General features: G+C 44.7%; 2 protein-coding genes and 1 pseudogene across 3 annotated transcripts; 2 read left to right on the top strand and 1 right to left on the bottom strand.

The window, feature by feature from the left end:
* Positions 1–5693: 5693 nt before the first annotated feature.
* Positions 5694–8928, bottom strand: LOC123168249 (uncharacterized). 2 transcript variants are annotated; one of them, XM_044586122.1, is made up of 3 exons: positions 7381–8928; positions 6356–6512; positions 5694–5994 (listed from the first exon to the last, which is right to left on the bottom strand). In XM_044586122.1, the coding sequence occupies exons 1-3, from the start codon at positions 8645–8647 to the stop codon at positions 5985–5987; spliced, it is 1434 nt and encodes a 477-aa protein (XP_044442057.1). In that variant the 5' UTR covers positions 8648–8928; the 3' UTR covers positions 5694–5984. The 2 variants fall into 2 exon arrangements, with proteins under 2 accessions (XP_044442057.1, XP_044442058.1); XM_044586123.1 differs by lacking the exon at positions 6356–6512 and having other exon boundaries at positions 7381–8724.
* A 5328-nt stretch (positions 8929–14256) lies between these two features.
* LOC123165807 (splicing factor U2af large subunit B-like) lies at positions 14257–15711 on the top strand (annotated as a pseudogene).
* On the top strand, positions 15663–17383 carry LOC123165806 (protein RDM16). Its single transcript, XM_044583537.1, has 4 exons — positions 15663–15717; positions 15806–15999; positions 16101–16264; positions 16354–17383. The coding sequence occupies exons 3-4, from the start codon at positions 16179–16181 to the stop codon at positions 17162–17164; spliced, it is 897 nt and encodes a 298-aa protein (XP_044439472.1). The 5' UTR covers positions 15663–15717; positions 15806–15999; positions 16101–16178; the 3' UTR covers positions 17165–17383.
* Positions 17384–17591: the final 208 nt, after the last annotated feature.

Here is a 17591-nt window from a genome sequence, read left to right as displayed (position 1 = left end):
AAGTGTACGGGTTCGGTGACCGCCCCCAAGGGTTGCCATTTGTACGGGTTCGGTGACCGCCCTCAAGGGTCCCTTAGTGGAATCACGGCATCTTGCATTGTGCGAGGGCGTGAGGAGATTACGGTGGCCCTAGTGGCTTCTTGGGGAGCATTGTGCCTCCACACCGCTCCAAACGGAGATTAGCATCCGCAAGGGTGTGAACTTCGGGATACACATAATTATTTTAAAACGCCTATTCAAGCCTAAACCGCTAGGTGAGCCTAGTTGTTGTAGGTCTTGTGCTTGTCAAATTAACCGCTAGGTTTATTCCGCATTTGTTCAAGCCTAAACCGTAATTATTTTAAAACGCCTATTCACCCCCCCTCTAGGCGACATCCGCGATCTTTCAACGCTGCTTCTCTAGGGTTTGGGGTGGCCTCGGCAACGCTTCAATGGTTTGGGGTGGCCTCGACAACGCTTCAAGGGTATGGGGTGGCCTCGACGACAACGCTCTTTTAACTTGGTAAATTTGGGTGGCCTCGAGAGAGTTTGTCGGGTAGGGGCGCGGCGGGAGGGGGTAGGAGACCGACATCATTTTTTCTAGGGTTTGGGTGTCCTCGAGAGTTTTGGTCAAGCGAGAGGGCCGGGGGGTGCTCCCATGGTATAAGTTCTTTATGAAAATTCTTTTTGCTTTATCAAAATTCTTTATGAAAATTCTTTTTGCTTTTAATGATTTTGAACAGAAAATATTTTGATAATTTTCATTGCATCAATTTTATATAATTTTAGTAGAGGTTGCTTATAATGTTTTGAACAGAAAATACTTTGATAATTTTAGTTTCATAAATTTCATTTATGTTATTAAAGTTTATTTTAATCTATTTTATTTTGTTTCTACTTATATATTTTATTATAGTTTATATTATTTTGTTTCTAATTACTTATTTATTTTATTTTATGATAATTCTTTTTGCTATTAAAGTTTGTAACAAAAAAGTTGTTTATGAAAATTCATTTTGCTTTTAGTGATTTTGAACAGAAAATACTTTGATAATTCATCATTTGACCCACATAGCATGTGCAAGAAAGTAGAGAGGGTTACGGCAAAAACTGGATGCACTTCGTGTACAAAACGGACAATCTCTTTCGAAGTATCAGGGTTTCATACGGAAACTCGTCTGTTACGAAGGGATTTCATTTTTTGAACTTATATGAACTCCACAATTTTTCTGTGTTCAAAATGCACCATTCAAAGCCACATCATCATTTTTCAAACCTTTCTGACTTCATTTGTTATTTTTCATGCATTTACTGATTATTTTGAGCTATAAGACCCTGAAATTGAAAAGCATTTCAAATGAACTCTGAAAAGGTTGAAAGTTGGCATGGTATCATCATTTCACGCATATAGCATGTGCAAGAAAGTAAAGAGGGTTACGGCAAAAACTGGATGCACTTCGTGTACAAAACGGACAATCTCTTTCGAAGAATCAGGGTTTCATACGGAAACTCGTCTGTTACAAAGGGATTTTATTTTTTTGAACTTATTTGAACTCGACAATTTTTCTGTGTTCAAAATGCACCATTCAAAGCCACATCATCAATTTTCAACCCTTTTTGACTTCGTTTGTTATTTTTCATGCATTTACTGATTATTTTGAGCTATAAGACCCTGAAATTGAAAAACATTTCAAATGAACTCTGAAAAAGTTGAAAGTTGGCATGGTATCATCATTTCATCCACATAGCATGTGCAAGAACGTAGAGAGGGTTACGGCAAAACCGGATGCACTTCGTGTAAAAAAAGGACAATCTCTTTCGAAGTATCAGGTTTTCATACGGAAACTCGTCTGTTACAAAGGGATTTCATTTTTGAACTTATTTGAACTCCAAAGTTTTTCTGTGTTCAAAATGCACCATTCAAAGCCACATCATCAATTTTTAACCCTTTCTGACTTCATTTGTTATTTTTCATGCATTTACTGATTATTTTGAGCTGTAAGACCCTGAAATTGATAAGTGACCAAATTAATAGAAGTTCATCATCACATTAAAACCAAAGTACATACATAGTTCTCATTTAACAACATATAGTTCTTCGGAGCATCTAATTAAACCATACATTTAAATTATGTAAAACATTTCAATGCAACAAGAAATACGATCATAATCGCAACCAAGGTAACAATTGATCCAACTGCATAATGATACCAAGCCTCGGTATGAATGGCATATTTTCTAATCTTTCTAATGTTCAACCGCATTGCATCCATCTTGATCTTGTGATCATCGACGACATCCGCAACATGCAACTCCAATATCATCTTCTCCTCCTCAATTTTTTTATTTTTTCCTTCAAGTAATTGTTTTCTTCTTCAACTAAATTTAACCTCTCGACAATAGGGTCGGTTGGGATTTCCGGTTCAACCACCTCCTAGATAAATAAAATGTATGTCACGTTGGTCGGCATAATTGTCATAAACAATAAATGAACCAAATAGTTATAAAAAGATAATATATACCACATCCGAATCATAGACAGGACAAGGGCCGACGGGGGCGGATACCAAAACCATCGCACTATATAATAACAAGGAATAATAAAAGTAAGAAAATTAGACAAGTATCTATCTGAAGTAAGAATTTTTTTTCTTTCAGAAAGAAGATAAGAACAAGAGGCTCACCACGGTGGTGCTGGCGACGAGATCGGCGCCGGCGATCGACGGCAGCGAAGACGGGGACGGGACGTGACGGACCGCTAAACCTGGACAAATGTCGGGGAAAATGGAGCTCGGAGGTCGAGTTTCGAGAGGAGAAAGATTAACTAGTGTAGCTCAGACATTTCATCGAACACCTCATGTGCATAGGAGGTGAGCTAGAGCACCCAAATGCCCCCCCCCCTCCCCCCCGCCGGCCAGAAAAAATAGAGCATTGTGGAGTGCTCTGCTGTGGTGATGGGGTATATATAAGCAGCTCAATTCTCCCGGTTCGTGGCTGAAACCGGGACTAAAACCCAGCCATCTGTCCCGGTTCAAGCCAAGAACCGGGACCAATGGTTGTGGGCCAGGAGCGATGCCCATTGGTCCCGGTTTGTGTCTAGAACCGGGACAAATGAGTCCATACAAACCGGGACCAATGCCCAGGAGGCCCCGGCCGGCCCCCTGGGCTCACGAACCGGGTCGAATGCCCCATGGGTCCCGGTTCGTGGCCGAACCGGGACTAATGGCCTGGCCAGGCCCGAACGAAAGCCCTGTTTTCTAGTAGTGATGACACTGCAAATCGCCTCCTTTTAGGGATCGAGAACATGTGTCGCCACCAGCGGCCCCGTAAAAGGGAACCAGGAATATCCGCCATTGTAGTGAATCGATGATATGGAAGTATCCACTGCGAACCAGGGCCGACAGCACGGCTTGCCATTGTGCTATCACCGTAGCTAGAGTAGTACGACCACCACCAAGAAGACTCGAGGACGCCGCCTTGACGTTCAACGTCCATCAAGCACACTCCGTTCAGGGTGAATCGCCACGCGCCAACTACGAGGGCTCCAGCATCGCAAGGAAGAAAGCCCGCCCACTGCTACCATTGGCGTTGCTTGTTAGTTTCCTTTGACACCAGCGAGGTGAGTGGGATGGGAGTTGGGGGAGACGGGGATGACAACGGCCAAGGTTTCTCGCGCCCGCCCCTTGTGGGAATCTGTTCTCAAGTTAACATGTCTTAGTTTGAAAACCCTAGCCGTGTTTAGCAAGAAACAGTAAGGTACTCTCATCTTCCAAGATGTCATCTCATCACATATTTTAAGGCACATTAGACATTACCTACTAGTGAGTAAAGAGCATCTAACAGCACTAACATGAAATCTACATCATTCATTCCTCCCTTCGTTTAAAAATGAATAACTTATTGGAATAAAACATAAAAAGTGGAGAAAACATGAAGCCAACAAAGTCAGTGAATTAGTCTAGTGGAATATTCAACACGCGTTGGTTAGCTGGACATCAGTAGTGACATGACTAGATAAATTCAGGGCACTAGATATGTCCTTGCCATTTACTTGGTCTAAGTACGTACTTTCTGACCGTTCTCCAGTCCAATTAGAGCGTTATTGACCAGTCTAAAGAGTTACTCCAGTAATCTTTGTGCAGAGGGGTGTTTAAATGGTCCGGTGGTTCACCATGAAACAGGGATGCATCAATCAAGATATGCTTGGTGGTATGTAACCAATAACCCATGGCTGAATACATAGCTTCCGCAGCACCAACGAACTGTTCTCCATCCACTTCGATGCCATACCAGCTTCTGAAATTTGCTTTGCGTGGTCCTGATTGCCGGTATGTATCATCCCTATCTCCACATATACACTATTTTTGCCGATTCACATGCATACATGGATATTCCTTTTACAGTCTCAAGTTTCATTCCATCTTTTTTGTTTCAAACTAATGTATTGTCCAATGCTGTATTCCGCGGCAACTAGATTAAAGTGTATGATTGTGCCTACAAAATTTGAACATCAACTAACACATAGCTATAATCAGACCCCCTACACATACTGAACCTGACAGAAAAAAGAAGCATATCCAAGGCAATGTTCCCCTCCAGCTCCATGCCACCCATTAAGCTCATATGTAGGAAAGACTAGAGAATGCAAAAAATTTGCACATCGTTTGCGCATGTGAGCCTGTAATTTTTTTGCATATGGTCCGGTTGATTTGAAAAAGAATCAAAACGTACGTGTAAGATTTGAAAATTGCAATTCTTCTGCACATGTGAGCCTGTAATTTTCCTTAAAAAGTATATCTACTTTGTGTGCAGCATAAAAAAGAGGGAACAAGTATGCACAGTTTGTTTACTCTGTACAACACACAATAGACAATTAACAAATAATATGTATTCTCTGTTCTACCGTTCTTGAAGGGCAACATGGCCACCCGCACCCATAATTTGGGCACCCACGTCCATCAACATACTAACAATTGCGCGGGCTGAGGCACACATGAAGCACATCGGTGATTATTCAGAAACACCTCGTGAGCTGCTGCCCAGGCATCAGTTGTCAGTTGTCCATTTCCTAAGCTTGCATTTCACATTTTTTGGACCGTATACCATGCTGGAGAAGATTGGCCCGGCAGCATGCAAGTTAGACCTCCATATGTTACAACTTAAGCCTCATATCCCAGATTTACACCCAGTACACTTCTCTGTCGAATCCAGTGTTACAGGATTTGGAACATGAAGAATCCTGGACAGACGCCCGGTGAAGAAGGGCAATCTGCAAATTCTAGTGCAATGAAGCAATCTGCCACAGGAGATGGCGACCTGGAGATGATGCGGTGCTGCACAAGCGCAATCCGTCGGCTGCAGCTTGGGGACTAGCTGCGCCTCAAGGGTGAACCAATGTCATGACTGGCTACAGTGCAGCCACGACAGCAGGAAGTGGGCCCACGTGGTGTGCATTTTTGTGTGATGTGCGACTGGAAGGTGGGCCAGGCAGGGCGGTGTGCATAGGCAGGTTATAAGCCTCTGTATCAGCTGTTACACATTATTCCAGCAGAATAAAAACACTTTGAAATGCGTCAGAACAATGTATGAAGAAATAGCAACACTAGAAGGCATCAGAAGCACTACTTACAGGGGTATAGTATGATACAATTGTTAAGAAAAATCATGTTTATCAATGGCATATTCAGACAAAGGGCTTTTTTACATCACCCGATTTATTATGTTAAAAGGAAAAAACAGTACATGGTCCTGCTTACAAATTCTGGAAGCATAAATGATTTGCTACTACAGGTAAGAGAAAACACATAAAAAGTTTCCGTATATCACCAAAGCCTAGCTCAACGAGATAGCAAACTTTAGTCTCGTGCTTGAGAGAGCAGAACTACATAAAATCAAGGATACACCCGAAAACCATAAAACGCATATAAATTAACAGCAAAGATCAGTATTCTAATTGATGCGTTGTGCCGCCTGCTCCACCTTCACCTTGTCCCCGACCATCAAGATCACGAAGTCCTGCATGAAGAATGAAATGGTTTACAGAAGCATCGACTAACTTTCAGCGATCGCTCGGGTGAAATTTGTTTCCAGTAGCCATTTAATTTACAAATATTCCATAAAGAGTGCACAATAGCTCCAAACCTAAAGATCGTTGTCCTAGATAATCTTCAAAAAGCTCCAATATCATATACCAACCAAGGCGACAGGAAGCTCGTGATTTCAATGTTTAATGGCCAGTTTATCTTCTACATTAAATCATTCTTTCCAAGAAGCAACTATTAATACTTCCCAAATTGATATCCCATACTGTTGTATCTTGCACAGTTTATAGCAAAAAATACTACTTCAATAAGGTCAGGGTTTTTCTAAGGCTTACATTGAGCTATAATTGCGTTGATTTCCACAGGGCAGGGTCCTGGTAGTGATGACCGATGGCTGACAGTAAACTTCCTGGGAGACAATGACCTTATCCTGAGGTTTCAGACTAAAGACACTGCCACCTGAACCAGAACACTTCGAAGCGACACTCACTCCTGTTGTTTAGCATTCAATCATCATTTTGCAGTACATTAGTTTGCAATAAGTTAGATAGTTAAAAATCAGTAGTTCTTAATTAAGGCCAACAGAGCCTTTTGTTCTGATTTTTTTTGTTCCACCAATTGCTACTAGGAGTAGGGTTAGCAGCTGCTGCAAAACCTGTTGTGGGTGACTACGTATGCAAGGACTGCAACTGACAGAGCAATGGCCTAAATAATACTAACTTCAGATGGTTATTGCTAACTTGTTCAGTTACGCAATCCAGCATTTTGTACCAATAAATAAGATTAGCTGTTCACGTTTTTTGGCAATCTCCGACTATTCTGTCTCATGCATGCCAAAATGATCTGTACTATACCCACACAAATCTGAGTTCACATAAGACAAGTTTCAAACAGCGGCAATAGGCAAGTGAGTGAGCAATAATACAATATGTTATATTATTTTCTGAAAATTATATCGAATACAACAACAGTACTCCCTCCGGTCCTTTTTACTCCGCACATTAGCTTTGTCTGAAGTCAAAGTTTACTAAGTTTGACCAAATTTATATTAGAAAATATTAACATCTATAACATCTAATAAATATAATATGGAAATATATTCCGAGATGGATCTAATAATAAATGTGTTGTTATGTGAATGTTAATAATTTTTTGTATAAACTTGGTCAAAGTTGGATAATCTTGACTTCAGACAAACCTAATATGCAGAGTAAAAAGGACCGGAGGGAGTACTACATCAAGCAGCCAAAGAAAAAATTGAGATCATGGAATTAAAATTGGAAGCCCAATACTTATGAAACAAAACCATCAGAGAAATACTGTATTTTCGTTACAATGCCATGTAAATGCATGTTATTACCTGCAGCAGCAAAGAAACTTTTGAATGGATATGGATAGATAGTGGACAGCCAACAATCAGGGTTGCTTTTAAATATCTCCTCAAACTGCAATGACTCGAGATGGACCATGAAGATGCCCCTAGACGTTGACAGAAATGCCACATTATCATCCCCAGCAATAAACATTACTCTTTTGATCCACTCCCCTGATTTCAGAGGGAGAAGCTTGCGCAACTCGAAAGTTCGTCCGGGCATCCACCCAGCAACACAGTCAAAATTAGTCGTCCTGTCCCATAGTTGCGCTCTGTAGGATTCCGACACGACGATGAAACCAAGCGTGCCACCAAGAGTACTCAAAAAGAGTCCCTGATGGTTGGCAACGCAGGCATCTGGTGGCACCTCGATCACTGCTAGGCTCTGTCTGTCGAAATTAAGCTCAAGGATGCCCATCTGAGGGCCAAAAAGAAACCAGTAGAGTGAATTCCCAAGCAGCATGCTTCGACTGCCAAGAGAAGACGGGGTATCAAATGGAACCATGGTTGAGATGAGATCGGCCCAGGCTCCCATCTCCGACGAGTAGACGCAGGCGTATGCGACGCCCTTGCTGACGCACGCCAAGACCACCTTGAAGGGGCTCGAATGGCAGGCACCGTGCACGTGGCCCTTGTCGCCGGCAACACAGAGCACATCCGCTTGCACATGGGACCCGCTCCAGTCGTGACCATCCAGCTGCGGTGGACTGCCTATGCAGCGGCGGTCGCCTGTGACGGGATCCCACACAAGGACGTGGCGGCAGCCCCTGCCGGTACGGTCACTGCAGATGAAGAGGACGCGGCCGTGGCGGCAGCTGTGGATGGACCAGATGCCGCCATCGCCGCCTTCGATGCCATCGAGCCGCAGGGAGAAGAGCTCTGGTGGGATGAGGTCCGGCGGATCGAGAGTCGACCTGAAGGGGGGTTCAACAAGGCTGGAGTTGAAGAACACGCCGACGATGGGGTGTTCGCGGTGGTGGGCACAGAAGCGGCGGAAGAACTGGGGGTCGGCGACGATGCGGCGCCAGCGTTTGCAGACGGTGGAGACGCGGGGGAGGGAGGAAGGTCGCGGGGGGAGCCGCAGGAGTATCTCCATCAGGAGGTCGTCGTCCTCCATCGGCGAAGAGGTGGGCGAAATTGACGCCCTGCGCGATGAAGGGGAGCAGGTCGAACCTGCCGGCCTCGATGCCGCCGCGCCACTCGCCTGCATCCCCGACTTTCTCCGGCAGCGGCGGCGAGGCTGTGCGGCGCGCATCTCGGCGGCGGCGGCACGGGAGGTGCGTCTCCCGTTCACGCAACCGCGGTGGGGTACGGTAAGTGGGCCGAATTTTTGGTCCGCGATACGTACGTATATCTTGGGCTGCACTGAGAGGGCCCGGGCCAGGACATCTTTGGGCCACAACCGCGAATCGGGCTGTGTTTGGTTTGGGAACAGAGTGAAACGGAATGTTACGGTTTCATTCCATTAGAAATGGGTCGGTTTCGTTCTCGTGTTTGATAAGAGCAATTTCGAAGAATGGAATGGTTACAATTTGGTGTTTGATTTGAGAAATGGAACGGAATGCAATTGTTAATCTCATATACCAAATGCATACTGAATTGGATTTGTATAGAAAACTCAATTGAGTACATACTGAACTAGTTATCAAAACATGTCTAAAATATATCAAAATTACAAAACTAAACTGAATGCATACTGAACATCCACTCATATACTAATTATTCACTAATAAATCTTTCAAAATTAGAAGGCATCCACCCGTATGCATGTCAGAAAATCTGTCTAAATACCCCGCAAAAAAAAGAAAATATGTCTAAATACAACGTAGTTTACTCAGAATCAAGCTTGCCATTTATTAGGAAAAGCTACCAAACTTCTGAACATAATAACGCGAGCTGTAAACTAATGGCTGAATGCTGATTTTCATATTATTCGAAACTATGCCCATAAAGATTCTTTTTTTAGAATATTAATGTTGATATCCAACCTTGAACATTCGTTATGCATGTCCTTACGGATTGATTGTTTTCGGTGAAGATATATAATACGTTGCAAACAAATTAAACTTGACTTGGATTATAGTTGATAACACATATATCAACAACAAAATGCTCTTATGCACATGCTATCATTGAGTACTAAAAATTACTCTCTTATTTCCTGCCTAATGCACTATTTGTTGGGCATCACTGAGTAGGAATGCCAACAAAGGCGTGAATTGATATCGGCAACTAGGTAGATATTTATGTTGCCTAATAAACTGAACACAACTTCAGTACACTTAGAAAATCGTCCTACTTTTTTTTTGCGCAACACCATTTATCATGTTTTTGTCGTACGGCATCATGAAAGATTTCAAGGGATTTATTGACCTTGCTGAGTGTGTGTATGAGTGGTGATTTTATTTTCTCCCATTGCAACGCACGAGCATCTTTGCTAGTATAAGAAGCAAAGGACGATGACCGCACCAGAAAACGGCCAAACAATGATCTAATTTGGAGTTTAAATTGGCCCGATCAAATTTGGGGTTTTGGACGGTCGCATTAGAAGTGTTTGGATGTCAAATCCGTATAGCGTCCATTTTTTTCTTGTAGGGACTATATAACTTCTGTGTTGGAGTTTTGGATACCGACCCTGCAAACACCATCGTGAGTCGCTGTTGTCGTCCTTGTTGAAATGGAAGAACCATGACCGCGACGAGCCCGACCAGGAAGGGAGGAAGCGGCCTAAGGCCTCAATGGAGCCACCTCTGATGAACGATGAAAGGCCAAGTGAGATTGCAGGAAGTTTGAGGACATTGATGCATATGATGATGCCAGGGGTAAGGGGACATGGGTCGTCTTGTGAGCACAATAAGTTGTAGTCAGGTGCTAATAGAGATTCACAAAGCGACACAATGCTTAATGTAAGTATCTTTGTATTGTTTTCTACAAAACATTTGTCAAGCATGGTTGCCCGCTATGAACGGCGTCGGCAGGGGCAACGGATACTTGGGCGGCAAGCGGATGTGGCGGCCTTGAGGGAGAGGCGGTTGGATGGAGCGACAGAGGTCGGGCAAAGCCTGGGCGGGGTGTGGAGGGTTGCAGCGACAGTGGTGACTCGAAGAGTGGAGGAGGAGCGAAGTGTGAAAACGGAAGAAGAGGAGGATCCGAACGAGGTCTTGGGTTGGTCTAGACTATCAAAGTCCGACATGGCCAACATCCAGACTCCCCTAGCAGGTCGTCCGATTTGTGGTCGTGCTATGGGATTTCGAGCGTGTGGATCGGTCCGTCTCAGTTTAAACAGATGCATTTTTGGAGGACTAAAAATCTACGGATTGTGAAATCCAAACGTACATGGAAGGTTTGGGGTGTTCAGGCGTTAGAGAGACCCTTCCATTTGCAAAGGACGCCGATAACTGCCACACGTGTGGCACAATGGACATCCGCCCACACGTCCCTGTGTGGCATATCAGCAGGCAGCCCACACGACTCTGTGTGGGCGAATATTAAAACTGCCCACACGTGTGGCACGAAGAGCACCCTAACACACACGTTCAGTACGAGGGGTTCGATCCCTCGCACGAATTGGTTCGCGCGCGCGCGCGCGGGGGGGGGGGGGGGGGGGGCGCAAATAAAAGCCCACCAATTAAATGAAAAGGCCCAGATTTTGTTTTCTTTCTTTGACAAATAAAAGCCCAGATTTTGTTCAGCTACTAAAAAATGCCATCAGCTTTGAAAAATTGCCATTCGAGTTTTTTTAACACTGGCAAAGGTTTATAAACACATATTTAATCCCCCAATAAAATATGGCAAATCTGCCATGACAAAAAAAATTCAATAGTGCCATGTGAAAAAACACAAAATAGTCAAAAATTTCATGTGAACACAAAAATTTAACAGGACAAATAAAAGATAAAAAATACAATGGCATTTTTAATTAAAATTGCCGTGTTTTGAAGGATAATTTTGCCGTGTATTAGAAAAAACACAAAAAGTTAAAAATCAAGTATGAAGAAAAGAGATCTGCCATGGCAGATTGGTATCAAAGAATTGCCGTGTTCTGTATGATGAAATTATTGTGTGTGAAAAACACAAAAAGTTGGAAATTCATGTATGAACAAGAAACTTGCCGTGGCAGATTCGCATCAAAACTTGCCACGGTGAAATTCACGTAAACTAAATTTGCAAGGTTGTAAAAGAAGGAAGAAAATTGGCCATGCTCCATAAACTACCGCTGCCTTGAAAGATGCAATGAGATCGCCATGGTCCCGTTGAAAAAACAAAACTTGCCATGTTGCAAAAAAAGAAATAAAATTTGCCATGCCCCGTAAACTACATTTGCCATGATACATACACTAAGTTTTTTTCGCACACGGCAAATTCATCATAGAAAACATGGCAGATTTGTATCAAAGAGTTGCCGTGTTTTGTATGACGAGTTTGCCATGTGCGAAAAAACACAAAAAGTTGAAGATCAAAGTATGAACAAGAAAAATTGCCATGGCAGATTCACATCCAAACTTACCATGGCAGATTCGTATTAAAACTAGCCACGGCGAATTCATGTAAACTAAATTTGCCATGATTTGAAAACTAAATTTGCCATGATTTGTAAAGTAAATTTGCCATGAACCAATAAACTGAATTTGCCATGATTTGTAAACTAAATTTGCCATGAACCAATAAACTAAATTTGCCATGATCAATAAACTACATTTTCCATGGTGAATAAACTAAATTTGCCATTATTAACAAACTAAATTTGTCGTGGTTAAGTTAGAAAAAAAAAGCATAAAGATTGTCATGGGAGTGTTGACAAAAAACCCTAAATTTGCCATGTTTAGAATATAAAAAAGTTGTTCAAAAATTTGCCATGTTGTTTTTTTAATCAAAATTGCCATATTTTGTGTGAATGAAAAATTGCCGTGCATGTGAAATACGATGAAAAATTGCTGTGCATGTGAAATACCACGAAAAAAATGATCAAAATTGCCATGGCAATGGCTTTTCAGAAATTGATGCTTCAAATTTATGTTTACACAAAATTCAGTTTGACATGGCAAAAAACTAACTCTGACAATTGAATAGCAACTTGCCATGGCAACTATTCACTAACAACAAAAGATGGAACCTATACACCGTTGTAAAAATTGCCATGTCAGTTGATTATAATTTGCCATGGAAAACAACTCTGCAATTAATAGTGAATTCCCCATAGTATAATAAATTTGCCATCTTCAATGCAATAAAATTGCCATGTGATCTTTTTGTGAATTTGCCATGTCAAAACAAAACATTGCCATTTGTCATGCATACAACAAAATGTTAAGTTATCAGGTCAGGTCAGGCAATGAAAAAGACATAGAGCTATCTAGTTGCAAACCAGAGCATGAGAACAAATGTACTACTAGCAGAACAGCAACGCACCATCTGAATCATTGCCGGGCCCAAAGAACTCCATGCGCATCTGGTGGATCCCGGCTTCACCGGTGCATCCAGGCGTGCGCATTGGCCGGGCTCGCCATGGGGATCCTGCTCACCAGTGGTTGCACGGAAGCTCTCCGACGGAAACTGCTAGACAAGCTGCTCGCCATCATGGCATCGCGCGCATGTTCCAGGCGTTCCAGCGGTCGCAACGCACATCTCCGCTGCCTACAGCTCGTGCTCCCGCTCATGGAGGAGCTCCGCGAGGCGTCCCAGCCCCGGCCCCTCACCGACAACGCTGAATGCCGCCTTGCCCTCCTCAGCCGCACCTTCCAAAGCCGCCCGCCGACCAGGCCGTCGCCCCCGCCGGCGTCCACTGCGACCATCCCGCGGTGTTGGAGCCCCCGAGCTCCGCGTGGCGTCCCCGCCCCGCCTCATTCATCGCCTTGCTCTCCTCACCTGCGCCTTCCAACCGCCCGCTGATCGGGCCATTGCCCCTGTCGGCGTCCACCACGACCATCCCGCGGCGCCGGAGCCCCCGTTGGTCCGCAGATGCTCCTCTCCGACTGCGCCCCGCCTCCTTGAGTAGAGTCCCGTTGGCTTCGGCTCCGCCGCACCTCCTCAAGCTCCGCCTCGTCATCTCCGTCGCCCCGCCGCTGGCACGCCCCGCGCCCGCGCGTGGAGGGACTCATTCTCCTCTTCCAGGGCCGCGCGAACGCCTCGACCTGGTCGTAGCCACGCCGTCGTCCGCCCTGCGGCGAGCCGCCGCTCATGGAGACGCCCACGCGGGTGGTCTCCGTGCCTTGGCGTTCTTGGGTTGGATCCAGCCATCTACCGCCATTTGGGGCCCTCCAACCGCGCATCTAGCGCAGCCCTCGCCGGGAGTCGCCGGGATCCACGGGCTTCGCCAGATTAGAGGCTGGCGGGGGAGGAGAGAAGATGAGTGACGTACTGGTGTGGGTGGGAAAAAAAATTATATGAGACCAGGTCTCACGGTTAGCAGGTGAGACCCGCTCTGATGGATGGCACGTGGCATTCACAAATCACAAAGCATATAATCTGCCCCCCTGATTTTAAATGGAAAGTGGGGTAGATGCTTTATGATTTATGAATGCCACGTGTCATCCATTAGGATGGGTCTCGCGTGAGACCTGGTCTCATAGAATTCTTTTCCGTGTGGGTGAGTGGGGAAGAAAAGGTGAGACGAGGAGTGGGAAGATAAGGTGAGGGAGAGGAGTCGGCGGCGTTCGGTCAGGTTAGTTTCAGCCCGCACGAGTCCGTGGGCTGACGTGGCAACTTTCAGTGCTCCAAAACTTGTGCAGCGTGACGGACGGCATCGAGTGCGTGTGGGCGAGATGCAAACGCCCACACGTGTGGGTGTTAGTATTTTCGTTTGCAAATATGAAGTACAATCGAACATGTCTTTAGTTTGGATTTGTGGTCCGGATCGGTTTGGAATCCAAACTATACTCAAGTTTGGGTCCGTCTCCAAAATAGAGTCCTCATCCCCCACGCAAAAGCCCACGCGCTAACCACCGCGGCGCCCAAATCTCCGGCGACCTGCTCCCATCCGCCCGTCTGAACTCCTCATCCATGGATCGCGACAGCGACCGCGATGAGGACCGCCACACCACCAACCACAGCGGCGAGGACCGCCACCGACGCCGCCGCCGCGACAGCGACGGACATCACCACCACCACAAGGCTCGGGATTCCGTGGGGCGCCGCAATTCGGCCGACCGCGAGCCGCTGCCACTGCCGCCGCCGTCACGGAAACGAAAGGACCACGACAGCGGCCGGGAAAGGGGGGAAGCGGCCTAGGGCCTCAGTGGATCCGCCTCCGCGGAAGGAGGAAAGGCCACGGCGAGGGCGCAAGATGCTAGAGTCAGGTGCTGCAAATGGAGATCCACAGCGCGGCGCAGCACCTAATGTAAGCATCCTCTACTGTTTGTTTTCTTTCTTATACTGTTCATGCTTCATAGCGAATTAGCGATGTGATTTATGTTTCTGAAACTTGCGAAGTGATTCCTGATATGCTTAAGTACCAATTTGATGTGATGAACTCATAAGAAAGGGTTGCTATTGCATTTGTCTAGTTCATAGCGCACATTGCTGCTGAAGATGATATTTACATTGCTGCTGACTGTGATACTTATTTAGTGAATGTATGAGGGCAAGCCGGACAAGTACTTGCCGTTTTATGTAGAATAAATTTGGTCTACAGTTCGTTTTCTCTTTAATTAAAACGTTCATGTCAGGTTCATCATTGGATCCATTCATATGCTGACTTTGCATCTTAATTTTATTTGCAGGGCGGTGCTCTCAATTCTGCACCTGCTGTTGCGGTACCATCTGCTGGTCCCGTTCCTTCGAAGGTATATTCGATTACTACCACCAATGAAAATGGGGGAGTTAGTATTAGATCTGACGAAGTTACTGGAAAATCTAGTGCAGATGGAACTGCAAATTCATCTGCTGGCAGAAGTAGCAACTTAAGTCTTGATGATTTAGCGAAAGCTAAAAAGGCTTTGCAACTGAAGAGGGAATTATCAGAAAAACTCAAGAGATTACCTGTGGTAAGACAATACAGCTATTGCTGCTAGTCCTTTCCTTCATTGTTCTTTTTATACTTTTGTAACCATTCTAAACTCATGTTTTCCCACACAGCTTAATTAACTTGGTACTGCAATTCCTGATACACAGATTCCTTCACAAGAGATTGCTACTAAGATGGGATTTCGCCAGGATCCACAGTTTGCACCTTGTACCAGCATGCTCCCTGGTACATCCACTGGACTGAATGTTCCTCAAAGACCTGCCAAGGCCCCTGTTCTCGGTCTTGATGCTCAAGGTAGGGAAATCGATGAGCATGGAAATGTTATCAGCATGACCAAGCCAAGCAACCTGAGTACTCTGAAGGTAAACTTCTTCTGTGACTTAACATATATTTCAGGATGATATATAGTTCTGTACATTGACTCACTACTTCTGGTTCATCCTTTGCCAGGTCAACATTAACAAGCAGAAGAAGGATGCATTCCAAATTATCAAACCAGACTTGGAGTCGCTTGCAAAATCCACTGTTCATTTTGATGAAAGGATGGGCATCAACCCAACCAAGCTCCTTCGTCCTAAAAGGCCAGGATTCCAGTTTATTGAGGAAGAAAACTTTCGAGGGAGGCTGAATTGCAGAGGATTAAGGTCTGTAAGGATTAACCTTTTTTTGAATATATTAATTGCAGTCATGTTTTAGTTCATTGTACTTTGGTACCTAAACTTAATAGTTTGATTTGATTGTGCAGAATCAATTTGGTGAAGCACAAGCCAAAGAGCTTAAGGTAAAGCAAGCTCAACTTGCCAAGGCAAAGGTCGAAGCTGACATGAATCCAAACCTAATTGAAATTGCTCCTGGTGGAAGGCCTCCAAAGCAGAAGCGGAAGGAAGAGATTCCTGACATTGAGCCATGGTTTGCTGCTACCTCACTCTGTTGATTGTTTGTAGCCCTCCTTTATCCGTATACAGCTACTTACTAATGCCTGTTTTATTTATTTCCAGGGACTCAAAAATCCTGATATCTGCCACGTACGAGGACATCTCCTTGGAAAAGCTTAATATGGATAGGATCACCATCTACGTGCAACATCCAGAGCCATTGGAACCACCGGCTAAGCCCATGACACCACCGCCTCAGCCACTTAAGCTTACTAACAATGAGCAGAAGAAGTATAGAACACAGAGGCGCCTCGCTACGGAAAAAGATAGACAAGAAATGATTAGGCAAGGCCTCTTGGAGCCACCAAAGCCCAAGGTCAAGATGAGCAACCTTATGAAAGTACTTGGTGCACAGGCTACACAGGACCCGACACACATGGAGATGGAAATAAGAGCGGCTGCTGCAGAGCGTGAGCAGGCTCACGTGGACCGCAACATTGCCCGCAAACTCACACCATCTGAGCGCCGTGAGAAAAAGGAGAGGAAGCTTTTTGATGATCCTGACACATTAGACTATTTCACTATTTGTGTGTACAGAATCAGAGACCTGTCGCACAGTGAGGCACACTTTAAAGTGGATGTGAATGCCCGAGACAACCGGTTGACTGGCGCTGCAGTTATCACGGATGGTGTAAGTGTTGTGGTTGTGGAAGGAGGGGGGAAGTCGATCAAGAGGTACAATAACCTGATGCTGAACAGGATTGACTGGGCTGCTGCAGTTGGCGATGAGGATAATGACGCCGACGAGGAACCAGACAAGCCGGTGAATAGCTGTGCATTAGTATGGCAAGGTAGTGTGGTGAAGTCTGCCTTTCCCAGGTGGTTCGGCGTGCGTAGTGCCAGAGTGAGGCTGCTGCCAAGAAGGTGTTTTTAGATGCTAAAGTTGCACACTACTGGGACCTGGCTGTCAACTTCTCGGATGATTTGTCTTGAGCTCAAACTTCTGTTGAAGACGGTGAGAGTGATTGCTGTGGATCCTCGGTATTGTCATGAACATGTCATTTTCAGACTGTGATGAATTGAACGAATGAAAGAGCTGTTGGATTTTTTGTAATATGCTTTCAAATAAATCTAGTACGCCTTACAAGTTTAATACTCCCTCGGTCCCATAATGTAAGACTTTTTTGGCAGTACACTAGTGTCGAAAAACATCTTACATTATGGGACAGATTGCAGGCCTTGAATACTTTGAATACTTTTATGATATGAATTATATTTATGGAGTTACCTGCGATACTAGCTCGATGAGGTTACTGTGCTGCTTTTGATGGATCTGAACTTTTCTGCCACTGAATATATAC

Source organism: Triticum aestivum, chromosome 7D, assembly GCF_018294505.1.
Source record: "Triticum aestivum cultivar Chinese Spring chromosome 7D, IWGSC CS RefSeq v2.1, whole genome shotgun sequence".
Classification (NCBI taxonomy): domain Eukaryota; kingdom Viridiplantae; phylum Streptophyta; class Magnoliopsida; order Poales; family Poaceae; genus Triticum; species Triticum aestivum.
Note: the sequence above shows the minus strand (reverse complement) of the source record. Positions and strands in the feature narration are given on the sequence as shown.

What these genes read in the sequence shown, in the direction of transcription:
- LOC123168249 (XM_044586122.1), bottom strand. Translation starts at nt 8,647, where the DNA reads ATGCGCGCCGCACAGCCTCGCCGCCGCTGCCGGAGAAAGTCGGGGATG. An exon ending in AAGTTTCTTTGCTGCTGCAG is followed by an intron (nt 6,513 to 7,380) that starts GTAATAACATGC and finishes GCTAAACAACAG; the next exon opens with GAGTGAGTGTCGCTTCGAAG.
- LOC123165806 (XM_044583537.1), top strand. Translation starts at nt 16,179, where the DNA reads ATGAATCCAAACCTAATTGAAATTGCTCCTGGTGGAAGGCCTCCAAAG. An exon ending in ATTCCTGACATTGAGCCATG is followed by an intron (nt 16,265 to 16,353) that starts GTTTGCTGCTAC and finishes ATTTATTTCCAG; the next exon opens with GGACTCAAAAATCCTGATAT.